Source organism: Pipistrellus kuhlii, unplaced genomic scaffold (assembly GCF_014108245.1).
Source record: "Pipistrellus kuhlii isolate mPipKuh1 unplaced genomic scaffold, mPipKuh1.p scaffold_m20_p_16, whole genome shotgun sequence".
In the NCBI taxonomy this organism is placed as follows: Eukaryota; Metazoa; Chordata; class Mammalia; order Chiroptera; family Vespertilionidae; genus Pipistrellus; species Pipistrellus kuhlii.
The window spans coordinates 31,258,679-31,275,053 of NW_023425471.1; the positions used below are offsets into that span (position 1 = coordinate 31,258,679).

The following is a 16,375-nucleotide window of genomic DNA, read 5'->3' on the forward strand; positions in this document are numbered from 1 at the left end:
TCATAAGGAGAAGAAACCTCATGCTGTGAAGCTGTTTGGAGGAATAATTTTAGAATCTCCTCAGAAAGAGGTCCCAACAACTCCTGAAAATCCCAGCTTGACCTTGGGTTTCCCTGTGTTTCAGATCAGTGCTGAGTCCCTGACTGGCTTGCCATCACACAAAGGCGAATTGGTGGTTTCATTGAAATATATCCCAGCCTCCAAACTCCCTGTTGGAGGTGACCGGAAAAAGAGTGAGTTTTCTTTGGGGCCCTGGGTTTAGCCCTTATCTTCTGTAAAGGATCTGTATGAGGTAGCTAGAACTGTTGGAGAGACCACATTGAGTTGAGCCCTGGATCATCTTCTAGGGAAAATTCCTTTACTTAACTAAGTAAGTCTTTTCTTCATTTTTTAACCAGAAGGGAATACCTCAGGGTTGGCATTTAATTTTTTAGGTTATTAAACTAACTTGGCCTTGGTCCAGCTGTGGCAAGCTACTAAGAGGGCAGCACAGAACAGAAACCTTGGGGCTTAGAAAGGATGGTTGTAAGATGTATTAAAGAACGAGGGACAGGAAGTTGAGGACAGAGGAAGAGGAAGAGTGAATCAACATATCAGGCACTGTGCTAGTGACTATGGATATGTAGATGAATAAGACATGGTATTTGCTCCCATTGAGAAGCTTAGTTTAGCAAGGAAGTCATATGCAAAAGGAATATAGATACGGATTGATAATTCTTTCTGGTTAATTTTGGGAGAGCTTTAAAGAGAAAGTAATGATGAAACTGGACTTAAGACTTTATCAGGCAGAAAAGGAAGAAGATGGAGTGAGAAGAACATTTCCAGAAGAGAAAATAGCATGATCATGGTAAATGTGGGGAGTATGTGAGTGTGAAGGAGTGAAGTCCTTTTTTTTCAGTGAGACTAGAATTAAGAATATAGATATGGGAGTGAGGCTGAAATTGCTGCTGGGGCTATAGCCCCACTAAAAAGGGCTTTGAACCTAATAGTAAGGAGTTGAAATTTATCTATTGGCAATAGAAACACAAAGTTCTTTAAAAAGATACCTACATCAAACTCTAACTATAGGATGTGGGGAATCAATGACATATCCAAGGAGGTTGAGCAAAATGACTAGAGAAGAGAGGCAAGGATAGAGCTTTGGAAAAGGTCACCGTCATAAAGGTTGAAGAGAGAAAGAAAAGCCAGTGAAATATGGGGTTATCAGGAGAAAGCAATGCTAGGATAGAGCTTGAAGAAGGGAGTGGGATTTTTTTTTTTTTTTTTTTTATTTTTTAAAATATTTTAAATTTAATAAATCTTTATTGCTCAGATTATTACAATTGTTTTTCTTTTTCCCCCCATAGCTCCCCTACACCATGTTCCTACCCCACCCTTTGCTCTTACCTCACCCACAATGTCCTTACCCATAGATGTACGCTTTTTGTCCAGTCTCTTCCTGTACTCCTCATTCCCCTTTTCCCCTGAGAATTATCAGTCCACTCCCTTTTTATGTCCCTGATTTTATTATATTCACCAGATTATTCTGTTCATCAGATTTTTTTGTTCACTTGATTTTTAGATTCACTTGTTGATAGATATGTATTAGTTGTTCATTATTTTTATCTTTATCTTTTCCTTCTTCTTCTTTTCCTCCTCCTCCTCCTCCTCCTCCTCCTCCTCCTCCTCCTCCTCCTCCTCCTCCTCCTTCTTCCTCTTCTTCTTCTTCTTCTCCTTCTTCTCCTTCTTCTTCTTCTTCTTCTTCTTCTTCTTCTTCTTCTTCTTCAAGAATAACTTTCAGCATTTCATATAATTCCGGTTTGGTGGTGATGAACTCATTTAGCTTTTTCTTATCTGTGAAGCTCTTTATCTGACCTTCAATTCTGAATGATAACTTTGCTAGGTAGAGTAATTTTGGTTGTAGGTCCTTGCTATTCATCACTTTGAATATTTATTGCCACTTCCTTCTGGCCTGCATAGTTTCTGTTGAGAAATCAGCTGACAATCATATAGGTGCTCCCTTGTAGGTAACTAACTGTTTTTTCTCTTTCTGCTTTTAATATTCTCTCTTTGTCTTTTGCTCTTGGCATTTTATTTATGATGTGTCTTGGTGTGTTCATCTTTGGATTCCTTTTGTTTGGGGTTCTGTGCACTTCCTGGACTTGTAAGTCTATTTCTTTCACCAGGTGGGGGAAATTTTCAGTCACTATTTCTTCAAATAGATTTTCCGTATCTTACTCTCTCTCTTCTTCTGGGACCCCCATAATTCTGATGTTGGTACACTTGAAGTTGTCCCAGAGGCTCCTTACACTATCTTCATATTTTTTTAATTCTTTTTGCTTTTTGCTTTTTCTTGAGAAGTGTTTTCTGCGTCTTAATATTCCAAATCTTTGACTTGATTCTTGGGATCCTCTAGTCTGCTTTTAGGTCTCTGTATATTTTTTTTTTTATTTCAGTCAGTGTGTGCTTAATTTCTAATTGATCCTTTTTCATATCCTCAAGGGTCTCACTGAATTTATCAGCCTTTTCTAGGAAATTCTTGAAAAACCTTATAACCATGGTTTTGAACTCTATATCCAATTGTTTACTTCATTTGTGACCTGCCTTTTTGCCTCCCCATTTTAGCTGCTTCCTTGAATTGATGGAGTGGCTTTGTGTTCTAGGTGTCTTAGCAGGGCCCAGTGGCTCAGCCTCCCCAGTTACCTGAGGTGGACACTCTTGGTGTGCCCCTTTGTGGGCTGTGTGTACATTTTTGTTGTAGTTAAGCCTAGATTGTTGTTAGTATCACTGGGGAGAGTTGACCTTCAGGCCAACTGGCTGTGAGGATCAGCTGTGTCTCTGCTGGGAGAGCTTCTGTGCTCAGCATGGAGGGGCGGAGTCTCAGGGTGGAGCAGACAGCCTTGGTTTCCCATCAGCTCCACCCTAAGAGGCCCCTGTGTCTCAGTGTCCCATGGCAATGACTGCAAGCACCTCTGTGAGAAGGTTGCTCTCGAGTTTCACCCACTGCCAGACAGTCCAGTTTCTCCCTGAATGAGTCTGGGTATTCAAAGTTTCACCCGGAATTGGAGTTCAGTGCAGTTGGGAGGTTTTGTTTCCCCCTGAACGAGAAAGCTAGATACGTGCTTGCTGTCCACCCTCTCCGAGCACCCCAAGTAAGCCAGCTGCGTATTCAGCCGCCCACCCTTTCTGCATGTGCAGGTCTCCTCGCCTCTGTCCTCCACAGCTCCTCTGGGCCTCAGTGTCCTTTTCTCTTTCCTTCTAGTTGTAGATTTTCCACTCAGCCAACTTTCTGGTAGTTCTAGATGATGTCCGCTTTGTCTTCCAGTTGCAGTTTTGAAATTGTTGTGCGAGGCAGCAGTCTAGTTGTTTACCTTATGGCGCCATTTTGGTTTCTCTTGGGAGTGGAATTTGTCAACAGTACTGAAATACTACTGGGAGGTCAGACCCAATGAGGATTGAGAAGACATGGCTTATGGAGGTTAAAGCAGAAACCAGATTTCACTAGGAACTGGGCAGAGTGAATGAGGCAAAGAAGTAGAGGTACTGAGTGTGGACTCCTTTTTTTCAGGATAATTGATGGCAAAAGAAAGGAAAGACATAGATAATATCCTGAACATGAGACAAGATTGAAAGGCATTTTTCTTTTTTAAATATATTTTTTAAAGGAGAGATGAGATTAGCAGATATTTAGACTAAAGAGAAGGGACTAGTGGAAAAACAGATATTAAAAATGGGAGATGGGGGTTGAGATTGATGATGCCTGATGAATCCTGTGAAGTGGGAGTAGGATCAAGAACACAGTGGAGGAGTCCTCTTTTTTAACCATTCAATTAATGTTAGGCAACTTTATTTCTCTAAGGCTCGATTTTCTCATCTATAACCCTATTTTATACATAATAGGGTTGTTTTAATAATTAAATGTTTAATATAGAATCTGACACATAGCAAGTTTTCTATAAGCATTTATTACTGTTGTTTTTCTTAATTGAGCATTTATTGCTTACTGTCAGGAACTCTGCTAGGTACTGAGAATCCAGGCCAGGTGCAGTCCAATTATAGAACTTGCTGCCTTCAGGAGCAAGGGAAGGAAATGCTATGTAGATAAAGCTCAAGAGAAATCTGGAGTTGTAGGGGCTCACTTATTTGCTATGGCTGACATCCCTTACAGGTAAAGGTGGGGAAGGGGGAGAGCTCCAGGTATGGATCAAAGAAGCCAAGAACCTGACAGCTGCCAAATCAGGAGGGACTTCAGACAGCTTTGTCAAGGGGTGAGTCCTTGGATCAGCATTAAATTAACCAGTTTTAGGATAAGAGAGCTAAGGGAGAAGCCCAGTTTAACCTTTCTCTGTGGATATTATACTTGCGTGTTCTACCACCTCCAGCAACCAACATTTTTTCCTGAAATTTACTGCAAAACCACCACATTTGCACTGGTCTAAGCTCAGTTTGGACTGGATTGTAGTGCTGATTGCCAAAGAGGAGGGTGGAGACAGATATGTTTGGCTTTTACTTTGTTACAGACTTATATTCTTAATTAATCCTTAATAATAATAAAAAACATCTGTCCCCTGACAGTTAAGATTTGGGGACTCATTACTTTGTTCCCTACAATATTTAAGCAATGCTAGTTTTCCCCAAATTATAGATCACCCCCTGAATTAAGTTCTCAAGTAAGTTATGTTCAGCTATACCTATAGTTACTAACATTGGTTTTATTTAAAGAGAACCTCGCCCAAAAGAAATGTAACCAAATATTAAAAAAAAACTATTTTTAATTTAATATAATATTTTAAATAGAATAACATATTAATTTTTCATTAATTGAATCAAATGAATGATCTAGTGGGGGTAGTAGGAACTCTGCTTCAGATTCCAAGGCAAGAATATTTATATTAGGATCTGAGAGTTAGTACACATCCCTGAGCTAGGTCTGTGGTAGTGGAAAGGAGAATTTAAATACATATTGCCAAACTTGAGTAGGTTGTTGATTATTCCTCGCCCTCTGCCAGATACCTCCTTCCCATGAGGAACAAGACCAGTAAGCGTAAAACTCCTGTGATGAAGAAGACCCTGAATCCTCACTACAACCATACATTTGTCTACAATGGTGTGAAGCTGGAAGATCTACAACACATGTGCCTGGAACTGACTGTGTGGGACCGGGAGCCCCTGGCCAGCAATGACTTCCTGGGAGGGGTCAGGCTGGGTGTTGGCACAGGTGAGAGCTTCTCCCCTTCCTCAATTTCTTAAAAGCCTTTTATACACTTCGCTCCCAATATAACTAACTTCCTCTCTACAAAGATTCTTTATGACAGGAGTTGTCTTCTTTTCTTTGAGTTAATATTCAACCAATATTTATTGAGTACCTACTATGTGCAAGCCTAGAGGAACACAGTTCATGTACTCTTTCTTATGTATACAGATAAATGTGACCCTGATTGGCAGGAACACCATCCATCATCTTCCCACAAAAAATAAAATAAAATAAAAAAATCTGAAAACCTACTTATATCTGTACCTATAATTTCCATCTTCCATTCTGTCATAATGAAAGAAGGGTCCTTTCTAGCAAAGGCCAATCTCTTTCCAAATGTTTGAATTATATCCTGACCTCTCAATAACCTCACTTCTGGAATCTCCTATCTCTCCTAACTGATCAGTTTCATTCTCTCTGCCTCCCTACTGGAGGTGAAAACAGATATGCTCTGGTATTTCTGAATTTGAAAAACACAAACCTTCCCTTAAACCTACAACTCCCTTTTAACTTATTGAAAATAATTATCTCCATTCCCTCACCTCTTCTTTAGTCTTCAATCCACTGTAAGCTGACATCTATCCCACCACTCCACTGAGCAATTGCTTCTGTCCAAGTTTTGCTTTACTCTTACTAGAATTTTAAGTGCTATTTAACATAGCTGATCATTTCTCCTTTCTTGAAATACTTAGCTTTTAATGAAGACATTATACTCCTGATTCCCTTTTAACTCACTGCTCACCTTCTCAATTTTCTTTGTAGTTTCCTCATTCTATACACAAACTCTAAATGTTGGTGTTTCTTAAGGCATAGTCTTAGATCTTTTTCTTTTCTCTATAGTCTCTGCATTCCTGTGGCCTTAAATAGTAATTATATATTAACTCATACAAAGCATTTAACACAAAACATCTAGGATGATGTTTTTACATATATAAGCCAGTTCATGTCAGCTCCCTGCTTAAAACCCTTCAGTGGCTTCCTGTTACACTTAGAACAAAGTTCTCAGCATGCCTACAGGCCCCATATGATCTAGACTTCTGTTTCTTTATGACCCATCTCTGTATCTCTTCTGCTTACTCACTATGCTCCAACCACAATGACTTTCTTTCTGCTCTCCAAATATATCAAGCTTATTCCCATTTTATAACCTCAGCAATTAGTGTTCTCCCTGTTTGGAAAGGCTGGCTCCTTCCTATCCTTCAGATCTTGATTCAAATGTCTCCTTTTCATAGAGGCCCTCAGACCACTCCATCTAAAGGATGCCCTGCTCTATGCACTACAAATCACCTTGTTTACTAACTTCATGACATTTAGCTCATTATCTGAATTACTCTTGTTGATTTACTGGATATTTTCTGTCTTTCCTATTCAAATGTAAGCCACCGACAGGTAGGACGGTTTCTGCTTTCCTCACCACTATATTCCCCAGATACTAGAAGAGTACTGGCAAATAGTCGGCACTCAAGAAATGTTTATTGAATGAATGTACAAGAGAATAGTAATGAGGCCACATACAATCCTAATCTCAGGCCTGGAGTTTACAGCTAGAGAAAAAAGGTATTCACACATAACACCACACAGAACATTTAAGTCAAGTTAGCAATAACAGAAGGGCAATAGCTCTGGCATGAGGTCAGTTCTCAGACATCAGAGCTCCACACCAGCCTCAGAATAAGAGGTCTCTAACTATTGGTGTCCCAGTTGGAGTACCATTTCATTAATCAGAAGCCTCTTGACAGAGTCTCGGGAATAGCTGTGCAGAATCATCAGGGAATACTTCCCAGAGAAGACTGCTGTCCCTATTAGTTCATCTTCATAGCACAGTCTTTTATTGGGTGGCTGGCTATACTTGTTGTAAACCCATCTTTTCTGGTGAGCTAAGGGGCGGGGTTCCTGTTCACCTTCCTCTGGTATTTCTTTTCAGGGATCAGTAATGGGGAAGTGGTGGACTGGATGGACTCGACTGGGGAAGAAGTGAGCTTGTGGCAGAAGATGCGACAGTACCCAGGATCTTGGGCAGAAGGGACTCTGCAACTTCGTTCCTCGATGGCCCAGAAGCTGGTTTGTGAGTTGGCCAGAGAAAGTCAGAGGAAGTGAAGAAACCAAGAGTAAAGATTTATAATTTAATATGTGTATTATGTCTATGTGTATACAAATGTGTATTTCTATAAAGCTCACTATGCTAGAGTGTTGCAGACTTGCTCCTCTTTTGAAAACAGGTTCAAGAATAAGGGTCTCTTCAAAATGTTTTTATTTGTACATAAGCTACTACACTTGCAAAGTCCATTCTTATATCTTTCTGAGTTTTAATTAACTTCTAAAATATTTTAAAATAACTTTTTTATCCTGTCTTATTGTTCTTGTTCCTACTTTCCTAGGAAGCCCTGGCTGCCTCTGGCATTAGTAACAATATATGTTTAAATGTGTTCCTGATCTGAGGCCAAGGATCTGGGAAGCAGGGTTGGGTTACTAAAGATAGGAGAAGATGGTAGAAAGGTGAGTAGGTCCTCTCCTTCCTCTCTAATTTATGCTTTTAATGCCTTTTCTACCTTGACAAATTTGTAGAACTTTGCTTTTAACTCCTATTGTTTTTAAGCAGTTTTCACCTTTCTTGAGTCTAATGGTTTTTGTGAAATGGTAAGAAAATTATTCAATTCCTTCTGGTTCTAGACACCTTCACTATACCTTATAATGGGGCTGCTTTTAAAAGAGCACTTTAATTAAATAATAACCTTTAGGCCAAGTCATGGACATGCACAGCAAATAGTTCTTGGTGGTTCCAAAGGACCAGAGTGACTGAGGCTGAAGTGTCTTCCAGCCTGTGTTGAATTCTTTGCATTTAAACTGTTACAGTGGTTGTTGGAGAGCTCATTTCTCTAATGAAAGGCAAGACATCTTCATTCTCAACATGTACCACATGTTTCTTAGTATTTGGGTCCACAATGTATTAGCACACAGAATATGGTCTACATACCATTTTGTCCACCAGAATAGCCAAGTACTGTGTAAACTGGTCCAGTGTTTCTCCGGTTGGGCACTGTTAGTGCTTGGAGATAATGCATTCTGATTTCTTTCTTGAAATGGTTTCAGATTTTATTTTTTCTATTGTTTCCTAATCTTGACCTAGATGTAACATGAGAGTGATATGTTGAGACCTTTCTAAGAAGGATTTTAATGAGCAAAGGTTCATTTTCTAAAACTTACTGTTCCAAACTGACCTTTTTTTTCTTCCAAGTGCACCTATATAGTCATTTTGTGAAAGAAGTCTTACCGGAGAAGAAATACCTGTCAGTCTTGTCATGTGCTCACTCACTGACTCTCCTATATATGTGAACTGAATGGAGGAGTGTTTTTAAAAGGGTTACTTGGTGTGGATTGATATTGTAATGGAAGGCAAACTTGAGATACTGTGCTCCTTTGTTCTCCACCCCCAGAAATGTACTTGTTCTTTAATAAAGTGTTCTCACTTGTTAAGTGTTTGCTTTTGTTGGTTCTTTAGATGCTTTTGTCTCTGATGCCCTGACTTCCTGTTGTTGCTTTTCATGTGGCTTGAAGGATAAGGAACAAAGTGACAAACACCCTTCCCTGTTGTATACAGATTCAAATAAAATTTCCCTTTCCTCACATTGCTTCCCGATGCCTCCATTGAGCTCTGACCCATTGTATGTAGGGAAAGAACTGAGAAGCCATCTTAAAAGTGGCACCACTTTTCTTTCTCTCAAGTACCAAAAGAACTCCTCCTTTAGCTTTGTGCCCCCCAACCACATGCTGGAGAGGTGTACACAGGGGAGACATTTCAAGCTGTGTTTCTTTCTTAATCCTTCAACTTCTCTAGGAGGTATAGAGCCTTTCCTTCACTCCTACTACCATTATTTTGTTTTGAGAGATAAATAACACATATGCTAAGTAACCCATCTGAGTAATAAGGCTCTGGGGTTTCTAGGTAAGTCTAAGTGACTTTTGACCTCTTGTGTAAACAGGGCATTCATAATAATAAAGGCGTAATATGCAAATCAACCAAACAGCAGAAGGACCATCCAGACGACCTTCTGGACAAACATTCTATGACACCCACTGGTGCCAGGCCAGCCAAGGCAGGTGTGATGTGATTGGTTGGGGGCCCGTTCATCGCCCCATGATCACCCTACAGAGGGAGGTCCAGGCCACTAGCTGGCTGGGCGATTGATCAATTGGGAGGCTCCATGATCACCCCAAAGAGGGAGGCCCAGACTACTGACCGGCAGGCTGCAGCAGGTGGACAGGGCCTACCTCTTTGGTGTGATCAATCATGGGGCTCCTGGACTGTGAGAGGGCACAGGCCAGGCTGAGAGACCCTCCCCCCACAAGTGCATGATTTTGTGCACCAGACCTCTGGTTAGTATATGTTTAATAACTTCTGTGTACAAGGCTTTATGGTAGGTATATTACATATTATTGCTTCAATTTCTCCAAGAACCTTATGAAGTAGAAAAATTTACCTTTTTACAGAGGAAAGTCAAGGCAAGGGTTAGAATTTGAATCAAGATCTGACTCTATAGTACCATGCTGCTTCCTGCAAGGATGATATGTGTGTTATGGATAAAAATTTCAAGGAAGGAATGCTTCCTCTCTTCTAAAATATAAAATAAGTTTAAAGAAATAAGTTTATTTTACAAAATAGGACACTCAGAGTGCTTTGGAAGTTACCTATCCAGCTGACTAACTGAATAGTTAGAAGGAGAGTGGCAGAGAAGGGAACAGAGAAGAACAGAAGCAGAGGTATGGACAGGGTCAGGGTAGAGCTAGCCCCTTTGGGTCTGGAAATGGGCCTAATTCTCTTCTCTCCTTTCCCTACTTAAGGGGCTGAGATTTTGTCAATTATAATTTAAAGGAGGTTACAGTGAAACTGCCTAAAGAAAGCAAGACAGACTTGCCTTAACTATTGTAAAAGAAAACAAAAGCTTTTCGATTTTTTAAAGCATTTATATGTGAGAGTCAGGCCCAGATGGGAACTCTGTTCAGGAGGCAGTATGTTATCATTGGGCCTTTGACTTCTTGTATGCCCTGGCTTGCCACTTGGCATGTTAATGGTAAAGATAAGGAAGGGCATTCATTCAGTTTCCTTTAGAACCATAGACTCTCTATGACCAGAGACTTCTGACATTAATTCATTGTATTTTGCCTTTTGCCCAAAACTTGCCTCCTGCCATTCACAACTCCTATACTTTCCTCAGGGAAGAGGAAGAAAGGGACCTTTTTGGTCCAAGTTTGATCATTTCTTCCATGTCTTATTGTACTCAGCAACTGCCTAACTTTTAATTTTGCATTTTTAAAAGGAGATTTCCACTAAATCTCCCACCCCCAATAGAAACAGCATTTCTATGACTTACCACTGCCCCCACATGTTCTGGACTCATGACTTATGTCCCATTGTTCTGCTTTGGGGAAAGAATTTTCATAAGAGCCTCTCCTCCTGGGTCCACTCTGAAGTCTTGTGTGTGAGCAAGATTATATATAGAAGGTGAAATATTTATCCTTGCTTAGAGTTGTCAGCTGTCTTTAAATGAAAAGTAGAAAAAGAGGTAGAGGCAATATACACTAATAAAAGAGAAACATGCAAATTGACCATCAGTCCACTACACCCACCAGCCAATCAGAGTGAGTATGCAAATTAACCCAACAATGATGGTGGTTAATTTGCATATGCAGGCACAGAGTGAAGACTGAAGACAACGTAGAAGGAAGAGGGAAGGAAAGTGGAAAAGGGGCAGCGGCAGCAGTGGGAGGGAAAGTGTGGGGTGGCGGGAGGGAAAGCACTGGGCAGTGGCAGCAGCAGTGGTGGCAGGCAGGGAAGCCCACCTTGGCGGGCTTCGCTCACTTCTCTCCTTTGCTCAGGTCACAGGAAGCCCTATTCTTGCAGGAATCTTCCTGCAATGGGCCTCTAGTAGCATAATATTTAAGAACATTGACTCTGGAGCCAGACAACTGTTATTTAAATCCTGAATCAGCCACTTACTAGCTGTCTAGTCTTGGGAAAGTTGCCTAACTTATATGTGCTTCAGTTTCCTCATCTGAAAAATGTGAATAATAATAGTGCTTATCTTACAAGTTTCTTGTGAACATTTCAGAGTCAATTAATAGAATGTTTAGAATGGCACCTGGCATATACTGAATGCTTGACCATCATAAGCTCTGCCTCTCTATCCAGCCTGCTTCCTTTTCTCCTCTAATTTTTCACTGATGACCCCCTGGGTAGAGCTAAATCAGAAAGTGTGCTGGATCTTAACCATGATATGGGTCTGTTCCCTGAGTGTGGAATAGAAGGTCCTCTGCAGCACAGAGAAGAACACTTTTCCTTAAAACATCGACAGACTGTTAAGTGTGCCTCAAATCAGAGCATGGGTCTGAGTATACCCCACTTCCCAGTAGCACCGCCTTAAATTTACTTTCATGCCTGGCCCCTAAGGCTAGACTTTGTGCTGCTGTAGCTTCCACCTGCTCTATGCTCATCTCTTAAAAGTGATATCTGATGAACTTATTAAATTAGTCTATCTTTTTTGTGCCTTTTCCATCGTTTACTTTTATTGAGGCTTGCAGTGGGGTTTTCAAGTGTTCCTAGATCATGAGCTTGGAGCTCCTCTGAGGAGGGGACAGCTTTGACCCCCTTTTACTATGGGACTAGATGCTCAGTAAGAAGAGACTGGAGGGACCAAAGAAAGCATTCTGCTCTGGCCTGATTCTTTTTTCTAAGCTTCCACTCACAGTAGCATTTTCCCAACTTTTAGATGAAGCAATGGTAAACATAGCATTTGTAGACTAATGCCCTAAAAGGTGAAATGACAAGTCCAAGAATATTTTGAAGCTTCCCCCACCACCAATGATATCTTAACCTATTAGGAAAATTCAGCTACACTTGCTAAGTTGTCCTGTTTGTTATGATGGTGCTGCCCTCTGCTGCCACCTCAGGATAGAGGAACCATTGAAAACATGGTCAGTTGGTGATCCCATCCAGAGACACATTTGTTTGGGGGGCAGTGTACCAACAAGGAATGACATTTCACAGACAAGCTAAATTGGCATTCAAGAGCCAGGCTCCTGGCTTTGAGTTCAGGATGGTGGAGTAGGAAGATCCTGAGCTTACCTCCTCACATTGACACAAAAACTACAACTACATATAGAACAGCTATCTATGACAATGGCCTGAAGACTAGCAGAAAAGATTTTCTACAACTACGGATATAAAGAAAAAGACACATTGAAATGAGTAGATGGGGTACAGTCTAAGTCTAGTCATAATCTATCTACCCTCCATTCTCCATATGGTGACTCACAAATGGGAGGAGTATCACAACAGTGGAGGTTGTCCTAGAGAGTGAGTGGTCCAAGCCCTAGCTTGGGAACAGCACTAGGAAGAGGAACCACCATAACAACTGGCTTTGAAAAATCTAGGGGCTTATGTCTTGGAGAGCCGAAGGGCTGTAGGAAACCCAGGTTGTGCTCTTTCTGAGTCCTGGCACAGAGGCAGAAGTTTAAAAAGAACTTAGGTCATAAGTAAAGGTGATACACTGAGACTAATTTTAGGGTATGTACTGGAGATACACTGATCTGTCAGAACTTTCTCCTGAGTCAGAGTTGCTGGTGGGTGACAGTTTCTCCCCTTTCTTTAACCTAGTTGGTCAGACACTGGCAGGAACTATTTCTCCATTAAGCTTGCTAACACAGTTCACCCCTCCTTGGTCTGATCCTGAGAAACCACCCAGTCTAGCACCCTTTCAAATGGCTCCTGATCTGCTACACCTAGTGGGGTAGGTAAATGTGGTACTTGCATCCTCCCACAACCACATCAAAATTACAACTAAAATACAGAAGAGCCATCATTCAGAACCACCTGAAATCTGGCTGAATGGAATACCTACAACTAGAGAATTAAAGATGAAAGCACATTGAGACTGGTAGGAGGGGTGGAGGCTGGACTGGGCTGGTCTGACACCCATGTGTGGTGTTTTCTTAATTGGGAGGGATATCTTGGCTGTGGATATCCCAGCCGCACACCAGACCCTCAGCCCAGGGTTCCAGTGCTGGAAAAAGAAGTCCCTGTAATTTCGGGCTACAAAATCCAGCAGGGTCTGTGGCTTAGTGACACAGAGGTTGCTAGAGACCAGGACAGTTCCTCTTAAAGGACCAGCATATGGACTCCCTCTGAGCTCCAGCGCTTAGGCAGCAGCTTGAAAGGATCCAGGGACATATGGAGAGGAACTAAATTGTCTGCTATCAAGGCAAGAACTCAGGGGCAACTTTCTCTGGCAAAAGTTCTTGCAGAGGTCATTGTTTCTATGCTGAAACTTTCTCCACCACATAGCTGAGTGGCAAACACCATATCTAATTCGCCATCAATCTGCCTCACACTGTTTGCCCTGCCCTGATGATTCCCTGAGACCCTGCTTCACCCAATTTGCTGCCCTATCCAAGGTGTTTGCAGTGGCTTTTCCATATGAATGGCCAGTCCTGGATCAGGTTTCACACTCTCCTAAAATCTCTCAAATAAGTAGCAGCTGGACTCAGCATGCCCCATATCACTTGATAAACAGTCCCACGCCCAGCACCAACAGAAGCCTGCCTTGGTTCACAGTTTGGACTCTCCTGGGCACCTTTAAGCCCAACACAGGTAGCAACCATTTGCAGATCACTTTGTGGCTTGTGCAGGGCACAGGCAGTGGCTGACTTTGAACCTTTAGGAAGCCCCAGAGCCAATGCACCTGGTGGACAGCTTCAGATAACTCCAGATTATAACTCTACACATCCACAAGTGACATACTCATGGGGCAGACTTAGTGAGCACCAAAGCCCCACTAAAGCAAGTCCTTCCCAATAAGGGTATTTCCTGCACAGCAGCTCTTTTTCTGTAGTCACAGCTGGTCCTCACTGCCAATTGGTCTGGAGGTCAATTCCTTCCATTGTTGCCAACAGCATTCAAGGCTCAACTATAACAAGACAGTGCACACAGCCCACACAGGGGCGCACTTAGACTGCCCAGCTCAGGTGACTGGGGAGGCTGAGCCATTGGGCCCTATAGGACACCTATTACACAAGGCCACTCTACCAATTCCAGGAGACATAGCAACTCTAATACATAGAAACAAACACAGAGAAGCAGCAAAAATTCAGAGACAAAGAAACATGTCACAAATGAAAGAACAAAAGAAATTTATAGAAAAATAATTTAATGAAATGGAATCAAGGAAACTACTAGATACAGAGTTCAAAAACAACTGTTATAAGTATGCTCAAGAACTTAATGAGAGCTTCAGGGATTTAGTGATAATTTAAAGGTTCTCAGTGAGAATTTCAAAGACATGAAAAAACATCAGTCAAAAATGAAGGATACACTAACTGAAATAAAGAATAATTTATAGGGAATCAACAATAGTATAGAGGATGCAGAGAATCAAATCAGCAACTTAGATTATGAGGAAACAACACACACACACACACACACATACACACACACAATCAGAAGAACAAAAAGGAAAAAAAAGAAAAAATATGAATATAGTGTATGGAGCCTCTGGGACAACTTAAAACATATAATATTTGTATCATAGAGGTGTCAGAAGGAGAAGAGAGAGCGAGCAGATATTGAAAATCCATTTGAAGATACAATGACAAACATTGTATCTTCCCTGGTGGAAGAAATAGACTTACAAGTCCAGGAAGCATGGAAAGTCCTAAACAAGATGAACACAAGGAGACCCACACCAAGACACATTACAATTACATTGTTAAACGTTAAAGAGAGAATTTTAAAAGTAGCAAGAGAAACATAACAAGTTACTTTCAAAGAAATGCCCATAAGACTATCAGGTAACTTTCAACAGAAAGTTTGCAGGCCAGAAGGGAGTGGCACAATGTATTCAACACGATGAAAGGACAAAACCTACAACCAAGAATACTCTATCCAGCAAGGTTATCATTCACAATTGAAGGAAAGATGAAATTTTTCCCAAACAAGCAAAAGCTAAAGGAGTTCATCACCACTAAATTGGCATTACAGGAAATGTTAAAGGGAATTATTTAATTGGAAAAGAAAGCCCAAACTAGAAAGTCTATATAATAAAAGCATAATATGAAAATCGAATGAACAGCAGAACAACTGGTCGCTATTATGTGCACTGACCACCAGAGGGCAGATGCTCGATGAAGGAGCTGCCCCCTGGTGGTCAGTGCGCTCCCACAGGGGGAACACCACTCAGTCAGAAGCTGGGCTCAGGGCTGGTGAGCCCAGCGGTGGTGGCTGGTGGCAGGAGCCTCTCCTGCCTCCGCTGCTGCAGAAGGACATCCCCCAAGGGATCCTGGACTGCAAGAGGGCTCAGGCCACGCTGAAGGACTGCCCCCAGTGCACAAATCTCATACACTGGGCCGCTAGTAAGGAAATCAATGGAAAAAAAATCTCACTAGGAAAGATAAATATTATTTCCAATAGCCAAAATATGGAAGAAACCTAGATATTCATCAATAGATGAATGGATAAAGAAGTTAATATATATGTGTATACACACAAACATACAACTTAAACACACTGGAATATTTATTCAGTCATGAAAAGGAATGAAATCTTGCCACTTGTGACAACATGGATAGACCTAGAGGATATTATGCTAAGTGAAATAAGTCAGAGAAAAACAAATACTATATCAGTCAACTTTTGTGTGGGATCTACAGAACTAAACAAAAAACAGATTCATAGATACAAAAAACCTGAGAGTTGCCTGAGGGTTGGGTGGTGGGGGGTATGGGCAAAAGGTGAAGGGATTACTAAGAGATACAAACTTACAAAGGAGTCACCGGAATGTAAAGTACAGCATAGGGAATACAATCAATAATATTACAATAACTTTTTATGGTGATATAGTTAGTGGACTTTTTGTGGTGATCACTTTGTAAGGTGAATAAGTGTGAAATCTAACTATGTTATACACCTGAAACTAATATTACATTGTATATCAATTATACTTTAATTAAAAATATTTTACATTCCAGAAGAAAACGTATACATGAAGCCAATGTTTTGTTTGCTCACTTTTTAAATTTATTTTATTTTTATTTTTAAATACATTTTATTGATTTTTCACAGAGAGGAAGGGAGAAGGATAGAGAGCTAGAAAC

General features: G+C 40.9%; 1 protein-coding gene across 3 annotated transcripts in view; it reads left to right on the plus strand.

Moving 5' to 3' along the window:
- SYTL4 (synaptotagmin like 4) overlaps window positions 1-8,712 on the plus strand; it is an 89,812-nt gene extending 81,100 nt beyond the window's left edge. For all 3 annotated transcript variants that reach the window (XM_036440015.2, XM_045582434.1, XM_045582435.1), the window contains 4 exons: window positions 125-233; window positions 4,148-4,247; window positions 4,989-5,197; window positions 7,158-8,712. In XM_036440015.2, the coding sequence (XP_036295908.1) occupies window positions 125-233; window positions 4,148-4,247; window positions 4,989-5,197; window positions 7,158-7,330 (591 nt within the window). In that variant the 3' untranslated portion in view covers window positions 7,331-8,712. The remainder of the gene's footprint in view (window positions 1-124; window positions 234-4,147; window positions 4,248-4,988; window positions 5,198-7,157) is intronic.
- The last annotated feature ends 7,663 nt before the right edge of the window (window positions 8,713-16,375 follow it).